General features: G+C 42.3%; 1 protein-coding gene across 6 annotated transcripts in view; it reads right to left on the bottom strand.

The window, feature by feature from the left end:
• SETD4 (SET domain containing 4) overlaps window positions 1–13,205 on the bottom strand; it is a 63,395-nt gene extending 50,190 nt beyond the window's left edge. For 3 of the 6 annotated variants that reach the window (XR_014309475.1, XM_082722867.1, XM_082722866.1), the window contains exons 1-4: window positions 12,965–13,205; window positions 11,374–11,542; window positions 5,195–5,290; window positions 1,323–1,360 (exon numbers count right to left, since the gene is read on the bottom strand). Coding sequence is in view for 3 of the 6 variants with exons in the window: in XM_082722867.1 (XP_082578993.1) it covers window positions 1,323–1,360; window positions 5,195–5,290; window positions 11,374–11,446 (207 nt within the window). In the remaining 3 variants the exon portion in view is untranslated. The remainder of the gene's footprint in view (window positions 1–1,322; window positions 1,361–5,194; window positions 5,291–11,373; window positions 11,543–12,964) is intronic. The other 3 variants (XR_014309476.1, XR_014309477.1, XM_082722868.1) reach the window with 2 other exon arrangements.
• Window positions 13,206–18,080: the final 4,875 nt, after the last annotated feature.

Genomic DNA, 18,080 nt, shown 5'->3' with positions numbered 1-18,080 from the left:
CTGAATGTGTAAGTGATCGCTGGATTTCAAAGTTAAGGAACTAAAGGGACACCCGGGTGGCTCAGTGGGTTAAGCCTCTGCCTTCGGCTCAGGTCATGGTCCCAGGGTCCTGGGATCGAGCCCCAAATCGGGCTCTCTGCCCAGTAGGGAGCCTGCTTCCCCTTCTCTCTCTGCCTGCCTCTCTGCCTGCTTGTGATCTGCCTGTCAAATAAATAAATAAAATCTTTAAAAAACAAAAAGTTAAGGAACTAAAAATAAATTAAGGAATTCTAGCTTCACAGAAAATTTGCATTAGATATCCTTTAAATAGCATAGAAAGAACTAAAGTGGACCTTGGAGATCATCTATGTCATTTACCTCCTCATTTTCCAGGTTAGGAAACAAGCCAAGGGGGTCCCACCACCAGCTGAAGATAATCCTGGACAGGCTCTGAGGCTCTGCCCACTGCTTACTCAGGCTTATGCTTATTCAGGCTTGTACTTGGCATACTAAGCACACCCTCTCAGATGAGAGCCGCTCCCTCCCCTGGCTCTTTAAAATCTAGTCTGCTTTAGGGGCACCCGGGTGACTCAGTGGGTTAAAGCCTCTGCCTTCGGCTCAGGTCATGATCTCAGGGTCCTGGGATTGAGCCCACAGCGGGCTCTCTGCTCAGCAGGGAGCCTGCTTCCCGCCCCCCTCTGCCTGCCTCTCTGCCTACTTGTGATCTCTGCCAAATAAATAAATAAATAAAATCTTTAAAAATATATATATAAAGTCTGCTTTACACAGTTTGCTGTGGCAGAGGCAGCTAGTTACCAATCCAACATGCCTTCTCTCCTGCCATTAGTGCAATCCTATCGGGAGGTCACTGCACAAGGGACCTCTCTCACAGCCAGGGGGACTGTGTACCCAGTCACTGGCAGATGTGACAGGGCTGGAACTTTCTCAAAAGAAGGAAACCTGCCCTTCTTCACCCCTTGTTCCATCTTGCCGTTCAAGCTCCAGGAGCTACTCCCTGGATCTGAGTGAAAGGGACTTCCTTTAGAATGCGGACAGAGAGCTTGAAGGAGTCTGGGCCTCCCACAGCCATGGGATCACCACACCAGCCCAGGTCTGCCCATCCAGGCTTGTTTACTTGAGAACAAAATTAAGCTCCACTCTGTTACTTTGGGTTTGTCTCCTATGCAGCAAACTTAAAGCTAATGGACAAAATTATATTCAAACCTATCCTTAGGTAAAAAAATGGCTGTGTATCTTAAATATTTTTAATTTACTTGATTTGAATTCACAAAAACAAAGTAGCAAAATCTACATTAGATTTCAAGGATTAGAGAAATTCTCACCTGTAGGGATGTTTTGCTCATCAGCCCTCTTCCTGTACCTAAGACACAAAGGAAAAAAAAAAGGTAAAAATCCTACAATGTCCAAAAAAACAAAAAACTTATAATATCTTCAAGATCTTAAGGATATCATTTTAAATAAAACATGCAATTGAACAGGGGTGCCTCGGTGGCTCAGTCAGTTAAGCATCTGACTCTTGGTTTCAGCTCAGGTCATGATTTCATGGGATTGAGCCCCGTCAGGCTCTGAGCTCAGTGGGGAGTCTGCTTAAAGACCCTCTCCCTCTGTACTCCCCATCCTGCTCTGGCTCTCTCTCTCTCTCTCCCTCTCTCTCTTTCAAATAAGTAAATAAATCGTTTTTAAGATGCTACTGAACCTCAAAATTACACCAAGCTGAAGCTGGATCTCTCTCTCATCCTTTGACTCCCAGGGGAAAGAGATCAAGAAGCTGTTCCAGAAAATGTCCTGACCTCCTTTGGGGCTTATAACCCCTGAAGAGCAAAGAGTGAAGACCTAGAGATCATCAACTTTATACAGACCTGCTACCGGGAGTGTTACCCAGTAGGACTGGGTGTCCTTCAAGCTGGACCCTTTCCCCTGCGGCCAGCCCGCTGGGCTGGGGGCCTACTCCCAATGCCCACCCAACCTGAAAAGCTAAACCCTCAAACCACTTTTACCCACTCCCGAACCCAGCTTTCCCAATGATGATCTTGAGGCCTCTTTGACTGGCTGACCAGTAAATCCACCCAGCTCCCGCAAAGCTGAGTGGACTACACCCTCCCCTCCCTGACCATGAAAACCATTAGACTCTCCTTGACTGGGTGAGCTCAACAGGGGAGATCCAAGACCACCTCCTCCCTGTGAGCCAAGGCCTCGGCCAGAGCAGTCACAGCACATAACTTCACCAGCTACACTGTCAACACCACTACTGCCCAGAAATTTACCCTTCTAAGCCCAAGGCTCCTTTCCTGTAACAGTCAGCAGCTCTTCTGGCAGGCCTAGGTACACTATGACCTATAATTATCATACGGGGTACAGAATATCCACTTTTTCAAATTCATAGTCCTTGATCTTTTTCTTTCTCTCTCAACTAGGAAGGAATATAATTCAGCAAAGGTCAAGCCCTGCAGGTCTACTGGGAGCTCCCAGTTCATGGAGGGAACTCCTGCCTTGATCCTGGCTCAGATGTCTGGCAAGTCTGATTTGATGAATCCTAACTCATCTACCCACCCAGACGCACACTATCTACTCGGACACCTGGTTTTGGTTTCAAAAACTTATTTAATTTCTTCCATGTGTGCCATAGCAGAGTTAATCATTCCTGTGGGCCAGAACCCTTCCTGGAACCGAGTTACTAATGGGAGGATTTTATTTTTATGGGGTCATTCTTTAAAAGACTCGTGTGCTAAATTAAGTGGAAATTTCTCTTCAAATACATGTATGAACAGAATGTGGCATATGGAATAAATCTGGAAGATACTTCACCTGTATTTCTACAATACAGCATCCAGTATCGGAAAACAAATCACAGTAACCTGCACTTACCAAGGCAAGGTAGGAAGTGGCCATTAGGATCCTATAAAAGGAATACTTATTATAGACTTTCCTGCACCCGAAAATTTCTACTATCATAAGTCCACCTCAGAGACCCAGATTTGGCCAGTTCTTTTGGTGGCAAAAACGAATACTGGGGTCAATTCCCAAAGCATAAATCCTGCTTGCAACTTAGAAATCCTGCCTTGGCCCTCCACAAACTAAGATTAATTCCCCAGAATTTTGTACATTTTGAGAGACTCCCATAAATGTTCCCTCTTAACAGATTAAAGATAAAGGTATATAAAGCATTTTGGGAAAATATGTTGAAATCCCAACCCACAATGTGATGACATTAGGAGGTAGGGACATTTGATAAATGTTTAGGTCATAAAGACAGAGCCTCATGAATGGGATTTAGTGCCTACTACAGCAGTAAGAGACCAGAAAGCTTGTCCAGCCCCCAGCTCGGTGTCACGTGAGGACCCAACTTGAAGATGGTAATTTGCAAATCTGTAATCAGTCCTCACTAGACCCTGAACTTGCCCATAACTTGATCTTAGCCTTCCCAGCCCCCAACTGTGAGGAAGGAATTGGTCATCACCCAGTCTATGGTAATTTGTTATAGCAGCCAAAACTGAGTAGGACAGAAGGTTCCCTGACCCCAGAACTGGAACTAGTGGGCTAGGATCATTACCAAACCATTGTACTTTAGCTGCTCTGTGACCATGAATCTGGAGGTGGGCCTGGAAAGAGTTGCACCACTAAAAATGGTTAAGTCTTCATTGCTCCAAATTATAGATAGATTATTTCTTTTTAGGCATTCCACTTAGACATATGCCAGTCCCTGCTTGATAATTTTAATCCTATCCTTCTTAAGTCAAAGTGACTCCTGAGGCATAGATCAGCCAAAGGCATAAGTCCACTCCTGACACTATTTTCTCTAGACCACCTTGTGAAGAACACCATCCAGTAAAATCTAACAGTGTGGCTTTTCCTGTTTTTGTGCTTCTTGACACATAAAAACAGAAAGTTAAACATTCTGTTACAGGCTGACAAAAATAGTTTACCATTTTAAATAGGAGCAGCCCTAACACGTAATGGCTTGAAGCAAGCGTTTTAGGCCAAAGTCGTCATAATGCATACGGAACAATTTTAGACACATCACCTCATTCAACCACAGCCACACAGTGATAAATCGTTTATCCTGACAATGTATAAGGAAGTTAACCTGCTCAAAGCTAAATTACCTAATGGGTATTTAATCATATCAGTCTTGAAAAGGAGCAGAGAGGCGTACAATTTAATCTTCTGTAAAAGATCCGCACCTGCCCTGTGCTGTAAAACTTCAAGGCCCTGACTGCACAACTGTGTCTACGGTACAGCAGACCCGGAATCCCCTTGAAGGCCCTCCCCATGGTAACATCCTCAAGCCCACATATGGACAGAACTGGGTGGTACTGAATGCAGGCACACACCCAGAGAATGTTCCCGAAGAAAATGCTAACCTACACTCCAATGATAAGCTCCTCAATTCCAGAAAATTATGTTAATCTACCTCTGCTTAGGTGACTGTTGAACTAAGGCCACACAAAAGGCTCCTCTTCTAACACCTGGGGAGCACACCCACAAACCGGCAAAGGGAGTAGTATCTGCTCAGGCCTCCCTAAGGACATCTGTCCTCCAGCTACACCAGCAGAGAAAAGCACCTCCTTATTTTGGAAAACAACTGTGACTCACCTGAGCTATGGGATAATCCCATCAGCCTGCACGGCTTGAAAATCCCAAGAAATCACTATGAGTTTGATGATAAGGGTGTCACATTACAGAAGTGTCTTCCCTATGAAGACCCAATGAAGACATTTCCCTCAGGTCTAAGCTCCAGAAGTTCCCAATTCTGTTGAGTAAACAACTTAGTTTTGTTTACAGAATACAAAGACTCAGGTAACTGATCATATAAATGGACTCACTATTAGAAAGATAAGTTATAATTTGTGGCTGATCTCTGACAAGTATGCAGGATCTTAGAATCACGGCTTTTATGTATTATTCTTATCCCTACCTTCCTCTTATTTTCCTATTCTCATTTCCCTTTTTTTAAATTTTTAATATTATTTTACCATTTTGGAATTTCTCCCCAAAAGCCATTCAATTTATTTTTTGAACAAAGTAATGTGTAAATCAATATTATAGCTACAAAGGAGGAAGTCTGACACACAACAGGAGATGTGCTCCCAGAGAGAATACCACCCATCTTCAAGAACTACCCCTGCTTTCCCATCACCTGAGCCCACATGTCTCTCACGTGAGCAAAGTCCTGAGAATTGATGCCAGACCTTACCTGGAAAACAAGCAGGTATTAAGTTTGTATCTTCAAACTTCCTGCCTTTCAGCCACTTCTTAAACTCTATGAATTCAGGCTTGCAGCTCTCATTCACTAATCAAGAGAAGAAAGAAAAAAATGGTATTAAAATCACTACATAATCAGAGCACCATTTATAAAAAGTACTGTCTCAGGGGCACATGGGTGGCTCAGTCAGTTAAGCATCTGACTCTTGATTTCAGCTCAGGTCAAGATCTCAGGGTCGTGAGATCAAGACCCACATCCTGCTCCATGCTCGGCATGAAGCCTGCTGAAGATTCTCTCCCCCCTCCCTCTGCTCCTCCCTATACCCCACTTTTGCTACTTCAAAAAAATAAATAATGAATAAATAAAAAGTAACTGTCTCAGACAGATGGTCATATCTTAAAAGAGAATAAGTAACACCTAAATAATGTAAACTAAAAGTGAAAAACCATGCAATCATCTCAAAGAAGCAGAAAAAGCATCTGACAAAATCTAATATTCATGTCTGATCAATAATGCCAACAAGCAAGGAAAGAAAAGAATTTCCTCAACCTGATAATGACCATCTAACAAAAAATCTACAGCTGACATAAGGATGAAAAATTGAGTGCATTCCCCCTAAGATCAGAAACAAGCCAAGGAACAAGACGCTTCCAGTCACCATTGTACTAGTGGTTCTAGCCAGTATAAATGAAAGAAAAATAAATAAAAGGCATCAATTACGGATTGAATTTTGTATCCTCAAAATTCTATGCTGAAGTCCTTCAGTACTTCAAAATATGACTTTAGAGATATAGTGTCTTTATAAGAAAAATCAAGTTAAAATGTAGTCATTAGGGTCGCCCCTATTCCAATATGACTAGTGTCATTATAAAAAGGAAAAGTTTGGACACAGGCATGCAAAGAGGGAAGATGATAGAAGAAACCCGGGGAAGACATTGTCTACAAGCCAAGGAGAGAAGCCTGGAACAGATGCTTCCCTCACAGCCCTGCAAAGAAACCAATCCTGCTGACACCTTAATTTTGGACTTCTAGCCTTCAGAACTGTGAGATAGGGAAATATACAGCTATAAAGGCTAATATGAAAAAAGAAGACCCAATTTAAAAAACAGGCAAAGAAAAAAAATTAAATTAAATTAAAAATAAAAATAATAAAAAACAGGCAAAGGACTTGAAGAAACATTTCTCCAATGATGGTATACAAATGGTGAATAAGTATATTAAAAAAGTTCAACATCATTAATCACTTGGGAAACGCAAATCAAATCTATAATGTGTGTCACCCCATATCCATTAGGATGGCTACCACCACAAAAAAACAGAAAAAAAGCCAGCAAAGATGTGGAAAACCTGGAACTCTTGAGCACTGCTGGTGAGAATGTAAAATGGTCTAACTGCTATGGTGACTGCTCAAAAAATTAACAGAAGTGACCCAGCACCCAATTCTGGATATAGATCCAAAATAGAAAGCAGGATCTCGAAGAGAAATCTGCCCATGTTCATAGCAGCATTATTCAAAAATAGTCAAGAGGTGGGAAAAAACAACAAATATCTATCAACAGATAGATGGATAAAGAAAATGTGGCATATATACAATGGAATATTATTCAGCCTTAAAAAGGAAGGAAATTCTGACACATGCTACAACATAGATGAATCTTGAGGGCACTACATTACATGAAATAAGCCGGTCACAAAAAGACAAATACTGTATGATTCCACATACATAAGCTATCTAGAAGAAGTTCACTGAAACAAAAGGTAGAGTGGTAACTGCTAGGGGCCAGGGAAAAGAAGGGAATGAGGAGTTACTATTATATGGACATACAATCCCAGTTCTGCAAGATGAAAAGAGTTCTGGAGAAAGCTAGACAACAATGTGGATGTACTTTACACTACTGGACTACACTTAAAAATAATTAAAACAGTAAATTTTACAGTATGCGTATTTTACCACAATTAAAATAAAAAATTTTTTAAAAGATCTCAAGTCAGGGCGGGCGCCTGGGTGGCTCAGTGGGTTAAAGCCTCTGCCTTCAGCTCAGGTCATGATCCCAGGGTCCTGGGATGGAGCCCTACATCGGGCTCCCTGCTCAGCGGGAAGCCTGCTTGTCACTTTCGCACTCCCCCTGCTATGTTCCCTCTCTCGCTGTGTCCCTCTGTCAAAAAAATTTTAAAAATCTTAAAAAAAAAAAAAAAAACCAGACATTTTTCCAAAGAAGGCACACAGATGGCCGACAGACACATGAAAAGATCCTCAACATCAGTCCTCATCAAGGAAATGCAAATCAAAACCACAATGAGCGGGGCGCCTGGGTGGCTCAGTGGATTAAAGCTGCTGCCTTCGGCTCAGGTCATGATCTCAGGGTCCTGGGATCGAGCCCCGCATCGGGCCCTCTGCTCAGCAGGAAGCCTGCATCCCTCTCTGTCTCTGCCTGCCTCTCTGCCTACTTGGGATCTCTCTCTCTGTCAAATAAAATAAATAAAATCTTTAAAAAAAAAAAAAAAAAACCACAATGAGCTATTACCACACCTATGAGAATGGCTAATATCAAAAACACAAGAAACAACAAGTGTTGGAGAGGATGTGGAGAAAAAGGAACGCCTGCACACTGTTGGCAGGAATGCAAACTGGTACAGCCACTGCGGAAAACAGTTACGGAGCTTCCTCAAAACATTAAAAATAGAATTATCATATCATCCAGTAATTCCACTACTGGGTATTTATCCAAAGAATACAAATACACAGGGCGCCTGGCTGAATCACTCTTTGGGTGTCTGCCTTCAGCTCAAGTCATGATCCCAGGGTCTTGGGATTGAGCCCTGCATTGGGCTCCCTGCTTGGCAGGGAGCCTGCTTCTCCATCTCCCACTCCCCCTGCCTGTGTTCCCACTCTCACTGTCTCTGTCAAATAAATAAATAATAAATAAAGATATGTACACCCCGTGTTTACTGCAGCATCATTTACAATAGCCAAGATATGAACGCTCCCCAAGTGTTCATCGAGAGATGAATGGAAGATTACTCAGCCAAAAAAAGAATGAAATCCTGCCATTTACAACATAGGGATGGATCCAGAGGGCATAATACTAAGTGAAATAAGTCAGTAAGAGAAAGACAAACACCCTATGGATATAGATCCAAAATAGAAAGCAGGATCTCACTCCTATGTGGAATTTAAGAAACAAATGAACAAAGTAAAAAAATAAAACACAAACCCTCAGGGGCGCCTGGGTGGCTCAGCGGGTTAAAGCCTCCTCCCTCTCTCTACCTGCCTCTCTACCTACTTGTGATCTCTGTCTGTCAAATAAATAAATAAAATATCAAAAAAAAAAACAAAAACCTCAAATTCAGAGAACAAACCATGGTTGCCAGAGATGAACTGGGTGAGGGGATGGGTGAAAGAGGGGACGGGGAAGACCAGTACGCTTATCCTGATGAGCACTGAGTAAGGTACAGAACTGTTCAATCGCTATATTGTACACTTGAAACTAGTATAATACTGTACATTAATTATACTGGAATTTTAAAAATTAAATGTCATAAAATAAATAAATAAGTAAAAATTAGCATTTTCAGCTCAAAAAATAAAAGAAAGAATGCAAAAAATATATAGACAAGAATTTATACTAAGATAGTATAAATCAAAAACCAATGCGCAAAAATCAATAGCCACGACAAGTACAAACAAGAGCCAGTAAGAAGATGTAATGGAAAGTAATGCCTTACTTACCATAACCACAAAACAAAATTTTAAAAAGGAAAAAAATAAAAAATAAATAAAAAGAAAAGGGAAAAGGAAAAAAAAGGAAGAAAAACCAGCTAATAAAAAACATGGGCAAAAGATGGAACTCTCATGAACTGTTGAAAGAAATGTGAAGTTATACAACCACTCTGAAAAACAGTTGCGTAGTTTCTTTAAAAGATACACCTACACCCACCATATGATCCAGTCTTTCTAGTCCTAGGGATTTACCCAAGAGAAAAGAAGTCATGCATCCATGCAAGGACTTGTATGCAAATATTCATAACAGCTAAAAATAAAAACAAGCCAAATGTCCATCAACAGAATAAACAACTCATGGAATATATTCAGCAATTAAAAAACAAGGAGCTATTGATACACATAATTATCTTAAAGTAACTATGCTAAGTAAAAGAAGCCAAATACTGTGTTATTAAATCATTTGATATACTATATGATCATATAAACTATTTATCATATAAAGTATAAAATGCAAATAAATTGATAGTGACAGAAAGCAGATCAGTTGTGGCCTGGATGGGTGGGGTAAGAGCTAAAGAGGGGCAAAAGGAAAGCATTACAAGGGGAAACAAGGAAACTTCTTGAGATGGATGGATATGTTCATTATCTTGATTGTGGTGATAGTTTCCTATGTGAACATACATGTCAAAATCTATCAAATTATACACCTTAATATTGACATTCATTGTATGTCAAATTATACCTCAATAAAACATTTTTAAAAACAAGATTTAAGGGGTGCCTGGGTGGCTCAGTGGATTAAGCCGCTGCCTTCGGCTCAGGTCATGATCTCTGGGTCCCAAGATGGAGCCCCGCATCGGGCTCTCTGCTCAACAGGGAGCCTGCTTCCTTCTCTCTCTCTGCCTGACTCTCTGCCTACTTATGACCTCTCCTTCTCTGTCAAATAAACAAATAAAATCTTTAAAAAAAAAAAATTATTTAAAAAAATCCAAGATATGGGGCGCCTGGGTGGCTCAGTGGGTTAAGCCTCTGCCTTCGGCTCAGGTCATGATCCCAGGGGCCTGGGATAGAGTCCCACATTGGGCTCTCTGCTCAGCAGGGAGCCTGCTTCTCCTCATCTCTCTCTCTCAGTCTGTCTCTCTGCCTATTTGTGATCTCTCTCTCTGTCAAATAAATAAATAAAATCTTTAAAAAAATAAAAATAAAAAATAAAAAAAATTTTTAAATCCAAGATAAAAGCTTTCCAAAATACCCTACCATAAACTAGAGAACAGATCTTACAGTAACAGCATTTAATCAGTGACTGTGCAATTAGCAACTACGATAGACACAGCACTATGTTAACCACAGTAGGGAATGTTCAACATGTTCTTCAAATACAAAAGCTGACAACTTAGTTGGGAAATAAGACTTCGATAGAAAACAACTAAAAAACCATAGGTCCTTAAGCATCATAACAAAGGGTGATGTCAGTGAAAACTGAAAATGACATTACCAAAAATGTAAGATCTCACCTCAGTCTTAAAAGTTGGAGAAAAACTGAGTAAGCAGGGAGAAGGAAAACAGGTGCTCTAGACTAAAGGATTCTGAGAAACGGCACGGCAGAGGTCGACATGTGTGCGTCGTGCCCCGGGAGACGTACGGAGAGAACATACTTCTGGTACAGGAGGGCCAGGAGGGAGCCCACAGAGACCAGGCAAAAGGGAATGAACATCCCTGGAGGCTTTAACCCAAAAAAGGCACCATATGAGTAGTTCCTTAGAAAGTGAGATTCAAGCAATAAATGGATACCAGCAAGGAAGAAAAACAAGGGTGTAAGTAAACCAGCAGCAAAGAGCCACCTCAATTCATCTTCCAATAGTGAAAGAGAGAGGGAGAAGTTAACCTAAGAAAAACTAGATGACATTTAGTAGGATCTTGGTCACAGAAAGCAAAGAAATAGTAAAAAGACTCCTTCAGATGGTGCTGACAGGCTTGGAGTCAACTAGGAGTTTTACTAATTTTTCTGATAGGCCTGGAGTCAGGAGGATTTTTATTAATTTTTATTAAAAATAACTGCATTTATATAGTACTTTCCAGCTTGCCAAGCACTTCCACATGCAATGTCTTGTTCACACTCCGTTACACTGAATCTGAAATGATGAATTTATACCCAAACACTGATATTCTACAGACAGCTGGAGGTCAGAAGAAAGGTCAGGACTAGAAATAGAAACCTGAGAGTCATCCGTAGAGAAGACACAGTTGAAAGCAATGAGAAACATATTCACAGTCCCACTAGGGACTGTACATAATTAAAAGTACATAATGGCACTATTAAAAAGACTATTCTCTAAGAAATATTCTCTTTGAACATTGCCCATGTGCCTTTGAGAAAAGCTATGTGTATCTGTCAACACCACTCAACCTTCTTTGCACCACTGGCACCAAAAGATCAAAACTGTACCTCCTCTTGATACAGAACTTCTGAAGAGTCTCTGTCTTCTGATCCGGCTTGTTCTTCCTCTTCCCCTCTTCATCCTAAAATTGCAATTTCTGTTCAGTTGTCCAATCTAAAGCAAAAGCATCTTCTTTGCCTTCCTTTCCAATTGTATGACAAACACTCTTCTTTGTACCTACAAGGATTTAAATACACAAACTTACATTATTTGGTAAACCATTTCTCTAAAAAGTGTTTTAGTACAAAAACATTTATACTGTCAGCTAAATCATGATTCTTTGTGCAGTAAGGGAATGCCTATTATATCAGTCCTTCCAAAATGGTTTTATCTTGAGGTCCTACTAAATGCTGATTAATCATCGAAATCCTGGAAACTGATTTCACAACTGCATGCTTTGGTGACTTACACACCTCCATTCTAATCAATATCTACTGAGCACCAACCCAACACACTTTTTTAAAAAAACAGTAGCCATGAAGCCCTCATCAGCCAGTAAGTCTTGGTGGGGGAACAAAATCATCTTTAAAAAAAATATTCCTCTATTAATATGAAGGAAATAATGATTTGTTCTTAGAATCAGGACACTGAGATCAATATAAGTAAAGGGGGGTTGCAACAGATTGGGGAGGGAATGGGGGCCATGAAAAGCAGAGAGAACAAAGGAATTATCATAAAATCTAAAATTACCATTGTAGTTTTCACATGCTACGTCTTTGGAAGCATAAAAAATTAAATACATTAACCACAGCAGAATGATAGTCAGTGGCGTGGAGTATGACGCAACCATTAATAGGAAAAAGGGATGTGCTCAAGTGTCCGAATGTTCAAGATACAGTAAATGGAAAATAAAGCTGCAGAACATTTAAAGATCCCTTTCGGGTTTGCTTTTGACACATTCAGTATGTTCGTAAAACAAGAGAAGTTAAGGAAGGATATTCAAAAACGAGCCTGAGGAGGCAGCTTTTACTATTACTTTTGTATCCTCCCATTCTGTGACTTACCCATACATGAGCACATAAATCACACGACACGAATATTACTTGTGTGCGTATATGTGCATTTTAACCACACAACTGGTTCCAAAGTCTACTTCTACCAATACCGGACAGAAATGAGTAACGGGCCCCATTAACATCCCACGGCGGCAGCGGAAGGCTCTCTGATCTACCCAAGGGCTCGAGCTGGGTCCCGGAGCTAACACGGGCTCGTCCCCTCCGGTGTCCAGAGCCTCGCCAGTACGGGGACGCCCGGCGACAGCACGGCTAACCCCCCGGCCTCGCTCCCACCAGCCTTGGACTCGCACTTGAAGCTGAGCCTCCCGCCCTGGAGGGACCAACTCCCGGCCGCAGGCTCCTGAGCATCCCCCAGCGCGTCTCAGCCGCGGCTTCTGGGGCGACATCCGCTGAAGGACGTGCAGAAGACGGGGGCTGGGCGGGAGGAGGCGGGGATTACTGCAGCGCGCAGCTGAACGCCAGGCCCGGTGGGCGTCTGCGAGCTGAGCTGCTCTTTGCACAACAAACAATGCAAACAGAAGGAAAGCGCCAGCACCACCCGCGTCCCCCAGCTTCCGTCACCCCGCAAGTCCTTCCGGCTCACCTCGCGGAGAGGCGGCGGGCCCAGCGCGTGCAGAAACCCAAAGAGGACCCCAGATGGACTCGAGTTAAAGAGCGGGCGCAAGCACAGGTGGGAGACGCCAAGCGCAGGGACGCCCGCCTGCAGCCTTCACCAACCCAAGTCCTCAGTTTCCACCCGGAAGTCACGCCACGCTGTGCCGCCACCCCCGGGCGTGCGTCTGCGCCTGCGCCTGCGGCTGCGCCTGCGCCTGCGGCTAGTTTCCCGGAAGCGCTGCGGCCGCCCCTCCCAGCTGGAGTCTGGAGTAAATAAACCCCAGGGCACACCAGCAGGGCACGCCAGCGGGGAGAGTGCGCTCTGTAACGTCCGCCTGCGCAGTCTTTTTTTTTTTTTTTTTAAGATTTTATTTATTTATTTGACAGAGAGAGATCTCAGTAGGCAGAGAGGCAGGCAGAGAGAGACAGAGAGGGAAGCAGGCTCCCCGCCGAGCAGGGAGCCCGAAGCGGGACTCGATCCCAGGACCCTGAGATCATGACCTGAGCCGAAGGCAGCGGCTTAACCCACTGAGCCACCCAGGTGCTCCTGCGCAGTCTTATTTTTAGAAGAGGAGAGGGTCGTCCTGGGCGTGCAGCCTCACAAGGCCGGGCGGGTAAAGCAATAGGCTCCCCTCTTTCTCCCTCCGTACTTCGACTACCGCCTCGCGCTGGGGCTCCACTTCGGGCCCTCCCCGGCCGCCTTTGCCTCCGCCCCGCCCCGCCCCCCCCATCCTCGGTCAGCCGGGGCCGGCGTCGCCCCACGTGAGTTACAGCCTCGTTACCCCAGTCCCAGCCTTAAAGAGTTCCTGGGTATGGAGCTCAGTTTCTGCCCACCGCCTCCGCACTGTGCTTAATGACTTGCTTCCCAGGAGTACAGTGCGAAGAGGGAAGAAAGTTAACTCCAGTGGAGAAACCTGGCAGATAGTGCCTTGGTCAGGTGATGAGAATTAACGGTGATAAATCATGTTGAAAGCGTGCTCCCCAAATATAGGAAGGGTACTTCACCTCTATGGCATTCCTCCCCAAAACCCATATCCCCAGTTCTTCTTGAGAAAAATATCAGACAAACCCAAAAACGCCCAACCACGTACTTTGACACAATCATGAAAAACAAGCAAACACAGAAGCTCATAAACAAAAAATACAAAAACAAAAAACTAAGGAGACAAGACAGTTACACGTAATGGTGACAGTTACACGTAATGGTGGTATTCCGGAGAGCGTCCTGGAATAGAAGAAAGATTTTAGAGGGAAAGCTAGTAAAATCCAAATATAGCACGCAACTTTGTTAATACTACTATTGAATGTTGCTTTTTTACTTGTGACAAATAATGGATGTTAATTATAAGGCGAATTTGATGAGGAATTCTCTAATACATATGCAACTTTTCAACAAATATATTCTAAAATTAAGTTTATTGAAAAATGGGATAGGGACCAGCTGAATGGCTCAGTCAACCATCTGACGCTTGATTTCAGCTCCCGTCATGACATCAGGGTTGTGAGATGGAGCCCTACATTGGGCTCTGTGCTGAGCAGGGAGCCTGCTTAAGATTCTCTGTCTCCCTGAGATCATGACCTGAGCCGAAGGCAGCGGCTTAACCCACTGAGTCACCCAGGCGCCCCTTGTTCTCTCTTTAAAACACTCAGCCACCTCTGTACAAATCCAAGTTGAGTTCAGTTCATGCTGGAACCACTTCCCTATTTCAATAGTATATTACTGATGAACTCTGTCCTTACCACCTCAAATAGTATCCAGTGTTATTTATCTTTAACAAAATTAATTGCTGAGAATTACATATCTACTATGCATCTCAGCTACAGTTTGATTCTGCAAATCAAAACAATGCTCTACCCTTTTAAGAAGGCTTGTTGAACATCCTAAACAAGCAAAATATGTAAGAAGAAAAGCTGGTGCCAAGTGGAGTTCTATGAGTGTAAATGATCACAGGCAAGAGAAGAGCCTGAGAGCTTAATAACTTGTCATTTAACAGTACTGTTCTCCTACATCTTTTATGATAACAGATACCAAAGAATTGGGTACTCTTAAGCAAATAAAATGGCTGCTTTCGGGGCACCTGGGTGGCTCAGTGGGTTAAGCTGCTGCCTTCGGCTCAGGTCATGATCTCAGGGTCCTGGGATGGAGTCCCCCATTGGGTCCCTGCTCAGCAGGGAGCCTGCTTCCCTCTCTCTCTCTCTGCCTGCCTTTCTGTCTACTGTGATCTCTCTGTCAAATAAATAAATAAAATCTTTAAAAAAAAAAAAAAAAAAGGCTGCTTTCAGCCAGTGGATGGTAAAGATGTGTTTATTCCACAAGTTAAAAGATGTAATAAACATTCCTTCTCCATATAGCAGCCAGGATAATCTCAGAGTTGACTCACAACTAAGCAGTATCTTCCAAGCTAGCTCATACTACAGAGATCTGGGGCCTCCGACTTCACTCTTTTGTTTCATTTCTCAAGTTGTTCAGAAGTCAGACAAGGTGCTATGTATGGAAGTTGGTAGGGGCTTCACAAACACACTGCCAGGGCCAAGACCCAAATTTGACAGGGAGGAAAAAAATTAAAAGTTATCTGCTTAATTCACTGGCTTTAAATTAGCATGCTTTTCCAAAAAAAAAAGTTTCAGAATGTTCCCCATGCTTAAATCTGTCCTTTCCTTTGTGATTCTTCTCATGTTCTTATGCTTACAAAGTCCTTTTCCCACAAATTTTAGTCATATTTTCTTTTACCTGTTTTATGGTTTCATTTATGTAACTGTAAATTTTCTCATCTTAAAAATTAACTGAGGACATTATGCAAATCACTCCCTTTCCCCACTACCATTTTTTTTTTTAAGATTTTATTTATTTATTTGACAGAGAGAGAGATCACAAGTCGGCGGAGAGTCAGGCAGAGAGAGAGAGAGAGAGAGAGAGAAGCAGGCTCCCGCTGAGCAAAGAGCCCGATGCGGGGCTCGATCCCAGGACACTGAGATCATGACCTGAGCCGAAGGCAGCGGCTTAATCCACTGATCCACCCAGGCGCCCCTCCCCACTACCATTTTTGCAATAATTTTTTGTTAATCCCATAATTGTTAATACCACTTTCATCATATGCTAAATTTTTACTTCTCCATGATATTTTATGTATTGCATTTTCTTGAGTGTCCTGCCTCATTGACCTGTAAAGTCTTGTGGGATCAGTACTAAAAGGATAAACAAATCAGGTAGAAGATATAATTCACGGCCCTTTAGGAATTTGCCTTTTGAAACAGCAGGCCCTCACCGTGCCCAGTTTCCTGCATACCATATGCTATCTGTGAATGGCTCTCTTAGTGAATTTAATTCCTTCTAACACTGGCTCAACCCAGCTATAGAAGAAAGCAGCACGTAATGTGGAGAGAGGCCAGCAAATGACCCACTAAGTACACACTTAGATAAAAGAAAATCCAAAACAAAGATTAGTTATCCCAAGTTAAAAAAAAAAAAATCCCCAAAGGTTACACTGCACAATGCCATTTATGTAACATTTTTAAAACAATTTTTAAAATGAAAAACAGGGGCACCTGACTGGCTCAGTTCATAGGGCGTGTAACTCTCGATCTCAGGGTTGTGAGTTCAAGCCCCACATTGGGCACAGAGCTTACTTTAAAATAAATAAGTAAATAAAAATTTGGGGCGCCTGGGTGGCTCAGTGGGTTAAAGCCTCTGCCTTCGGCTCAGGTCATGATCTCAGGGTCCTGGGATCAAGCCTTGAATCAGGCTCTCTGCTCAGCAGGGAGCCTGCTTTTTCCTCTCTCACTCTCTCTCTCTCTCTCTCTCTCTGCCTGCCTCTCTGCCTACTTGTGATCTCTGTCAAATAAATAAATAAAATCTTGAAAAAAATAAAATAAGGAACAGATTACTGGTTCCCAGGCAATGGAGTGGGAGGGTGGGCAAGAGAGAGATGTTTGGCTATAAAAAAGCAACACTGGGGGTTCTTGTGCTGATAGAAATGTTTTATATCTGGACTACAGTGCTGGACAGACAAACCTACATTGATAAAATTGTACAGATCCAAATACACACACTAGTAAGTACAAGAAACACTGAGGAAATCTGAATATGATTGGTGGGTTGTTTTGATGTCCGTATCCTCATTAGGATATTGTACTATACTGCTGCAAAACCTTACCATAAAGGAAATCTGGATAAAGTATAAGGAGTCTCTGTATTCCTTTTTGCTACTGCATGTGAATCTGCAATTATCTCAATAGAAATTTAGGTCAAAGAAAGCCGGGGTCTTGCCCAGATTGTTAGTTTTGTTTTCTCAGGTTTGGTTTTTGCAACTGCTTGGAAACCCACCTTGAAATTGCAGCATAATTGGAGTCTGTCTAAAGCATTGCTTGTAACTTTCTGTTGTGATGGAAATACTGTAGATCTGCACTGTCCAATACAGCGTCTACAACACCTGTGACTACTCAGCACTTGAAATATAGCTAAGGCAACTAAAGACTGAATTGTAAATTATATTATTTTGATTAAATTTACATTTAAATAGCCACTAGTGGCTGTGACTCCCTTACAGGGACGGTACAAAAACGAGATTTGATTTTTTTATAGTCCCCTATTCCTCTGGGTAAATAGGAAGTAAGAGGAAGAAAAATTATTTCCCACCACTGAACTAATTCTCTAAGTTTCTGGGGATCCATTTCCTCACTTTGAAACTGGGAAAATAAGATGAACCCTGACAAGTTAGAGTGTGAGAAAGGGCTTCAAATCCCCCCTCCCACCTATAACCTGCAGGACCTTTTAAGTAATTTGACAAGTAACTTGATGAGCCTGCAAACAACTAGGGAGGTAATCCTGTGACTTATCAGTGAATGTTCCCCACTATTATGTAAAAACCATACAAGGATTAGCAAGTAGATTTGCTTTCACGTACTTAAGAAAGAAAACAACACAACACACACATGATCCCTTGCCATGCTGCTCCTAGCTTAGTCCATAACTACAGTTCCAAAGACTTCAGTTCAAGAGATTTTCTTTAAACATCAGGAGAAAGAAGAAAAGAAAAAAAAAAAAAAAAAGTCTAGACAAATACGCTATTTCTTCAAGTGCACACGCAAATAGTTTAATGGGAGAA

The sequence above is a fragment of the Mustela nivalis genome (genome assembly GCF_964662115.1).
Source record: "Mustela nivalis genome assembly, chromosome: 1".
Classification (NCBI taxonomy): domain Eukaryota; kingdom Metazoa; phylum Chordata; class Mammalia; order Carnivora; family Mustelidae; genus Mustela; species Mustela nivalis.
This window is presented reverse-complemented; position numbering and strand designations above follow the sequence as displayed.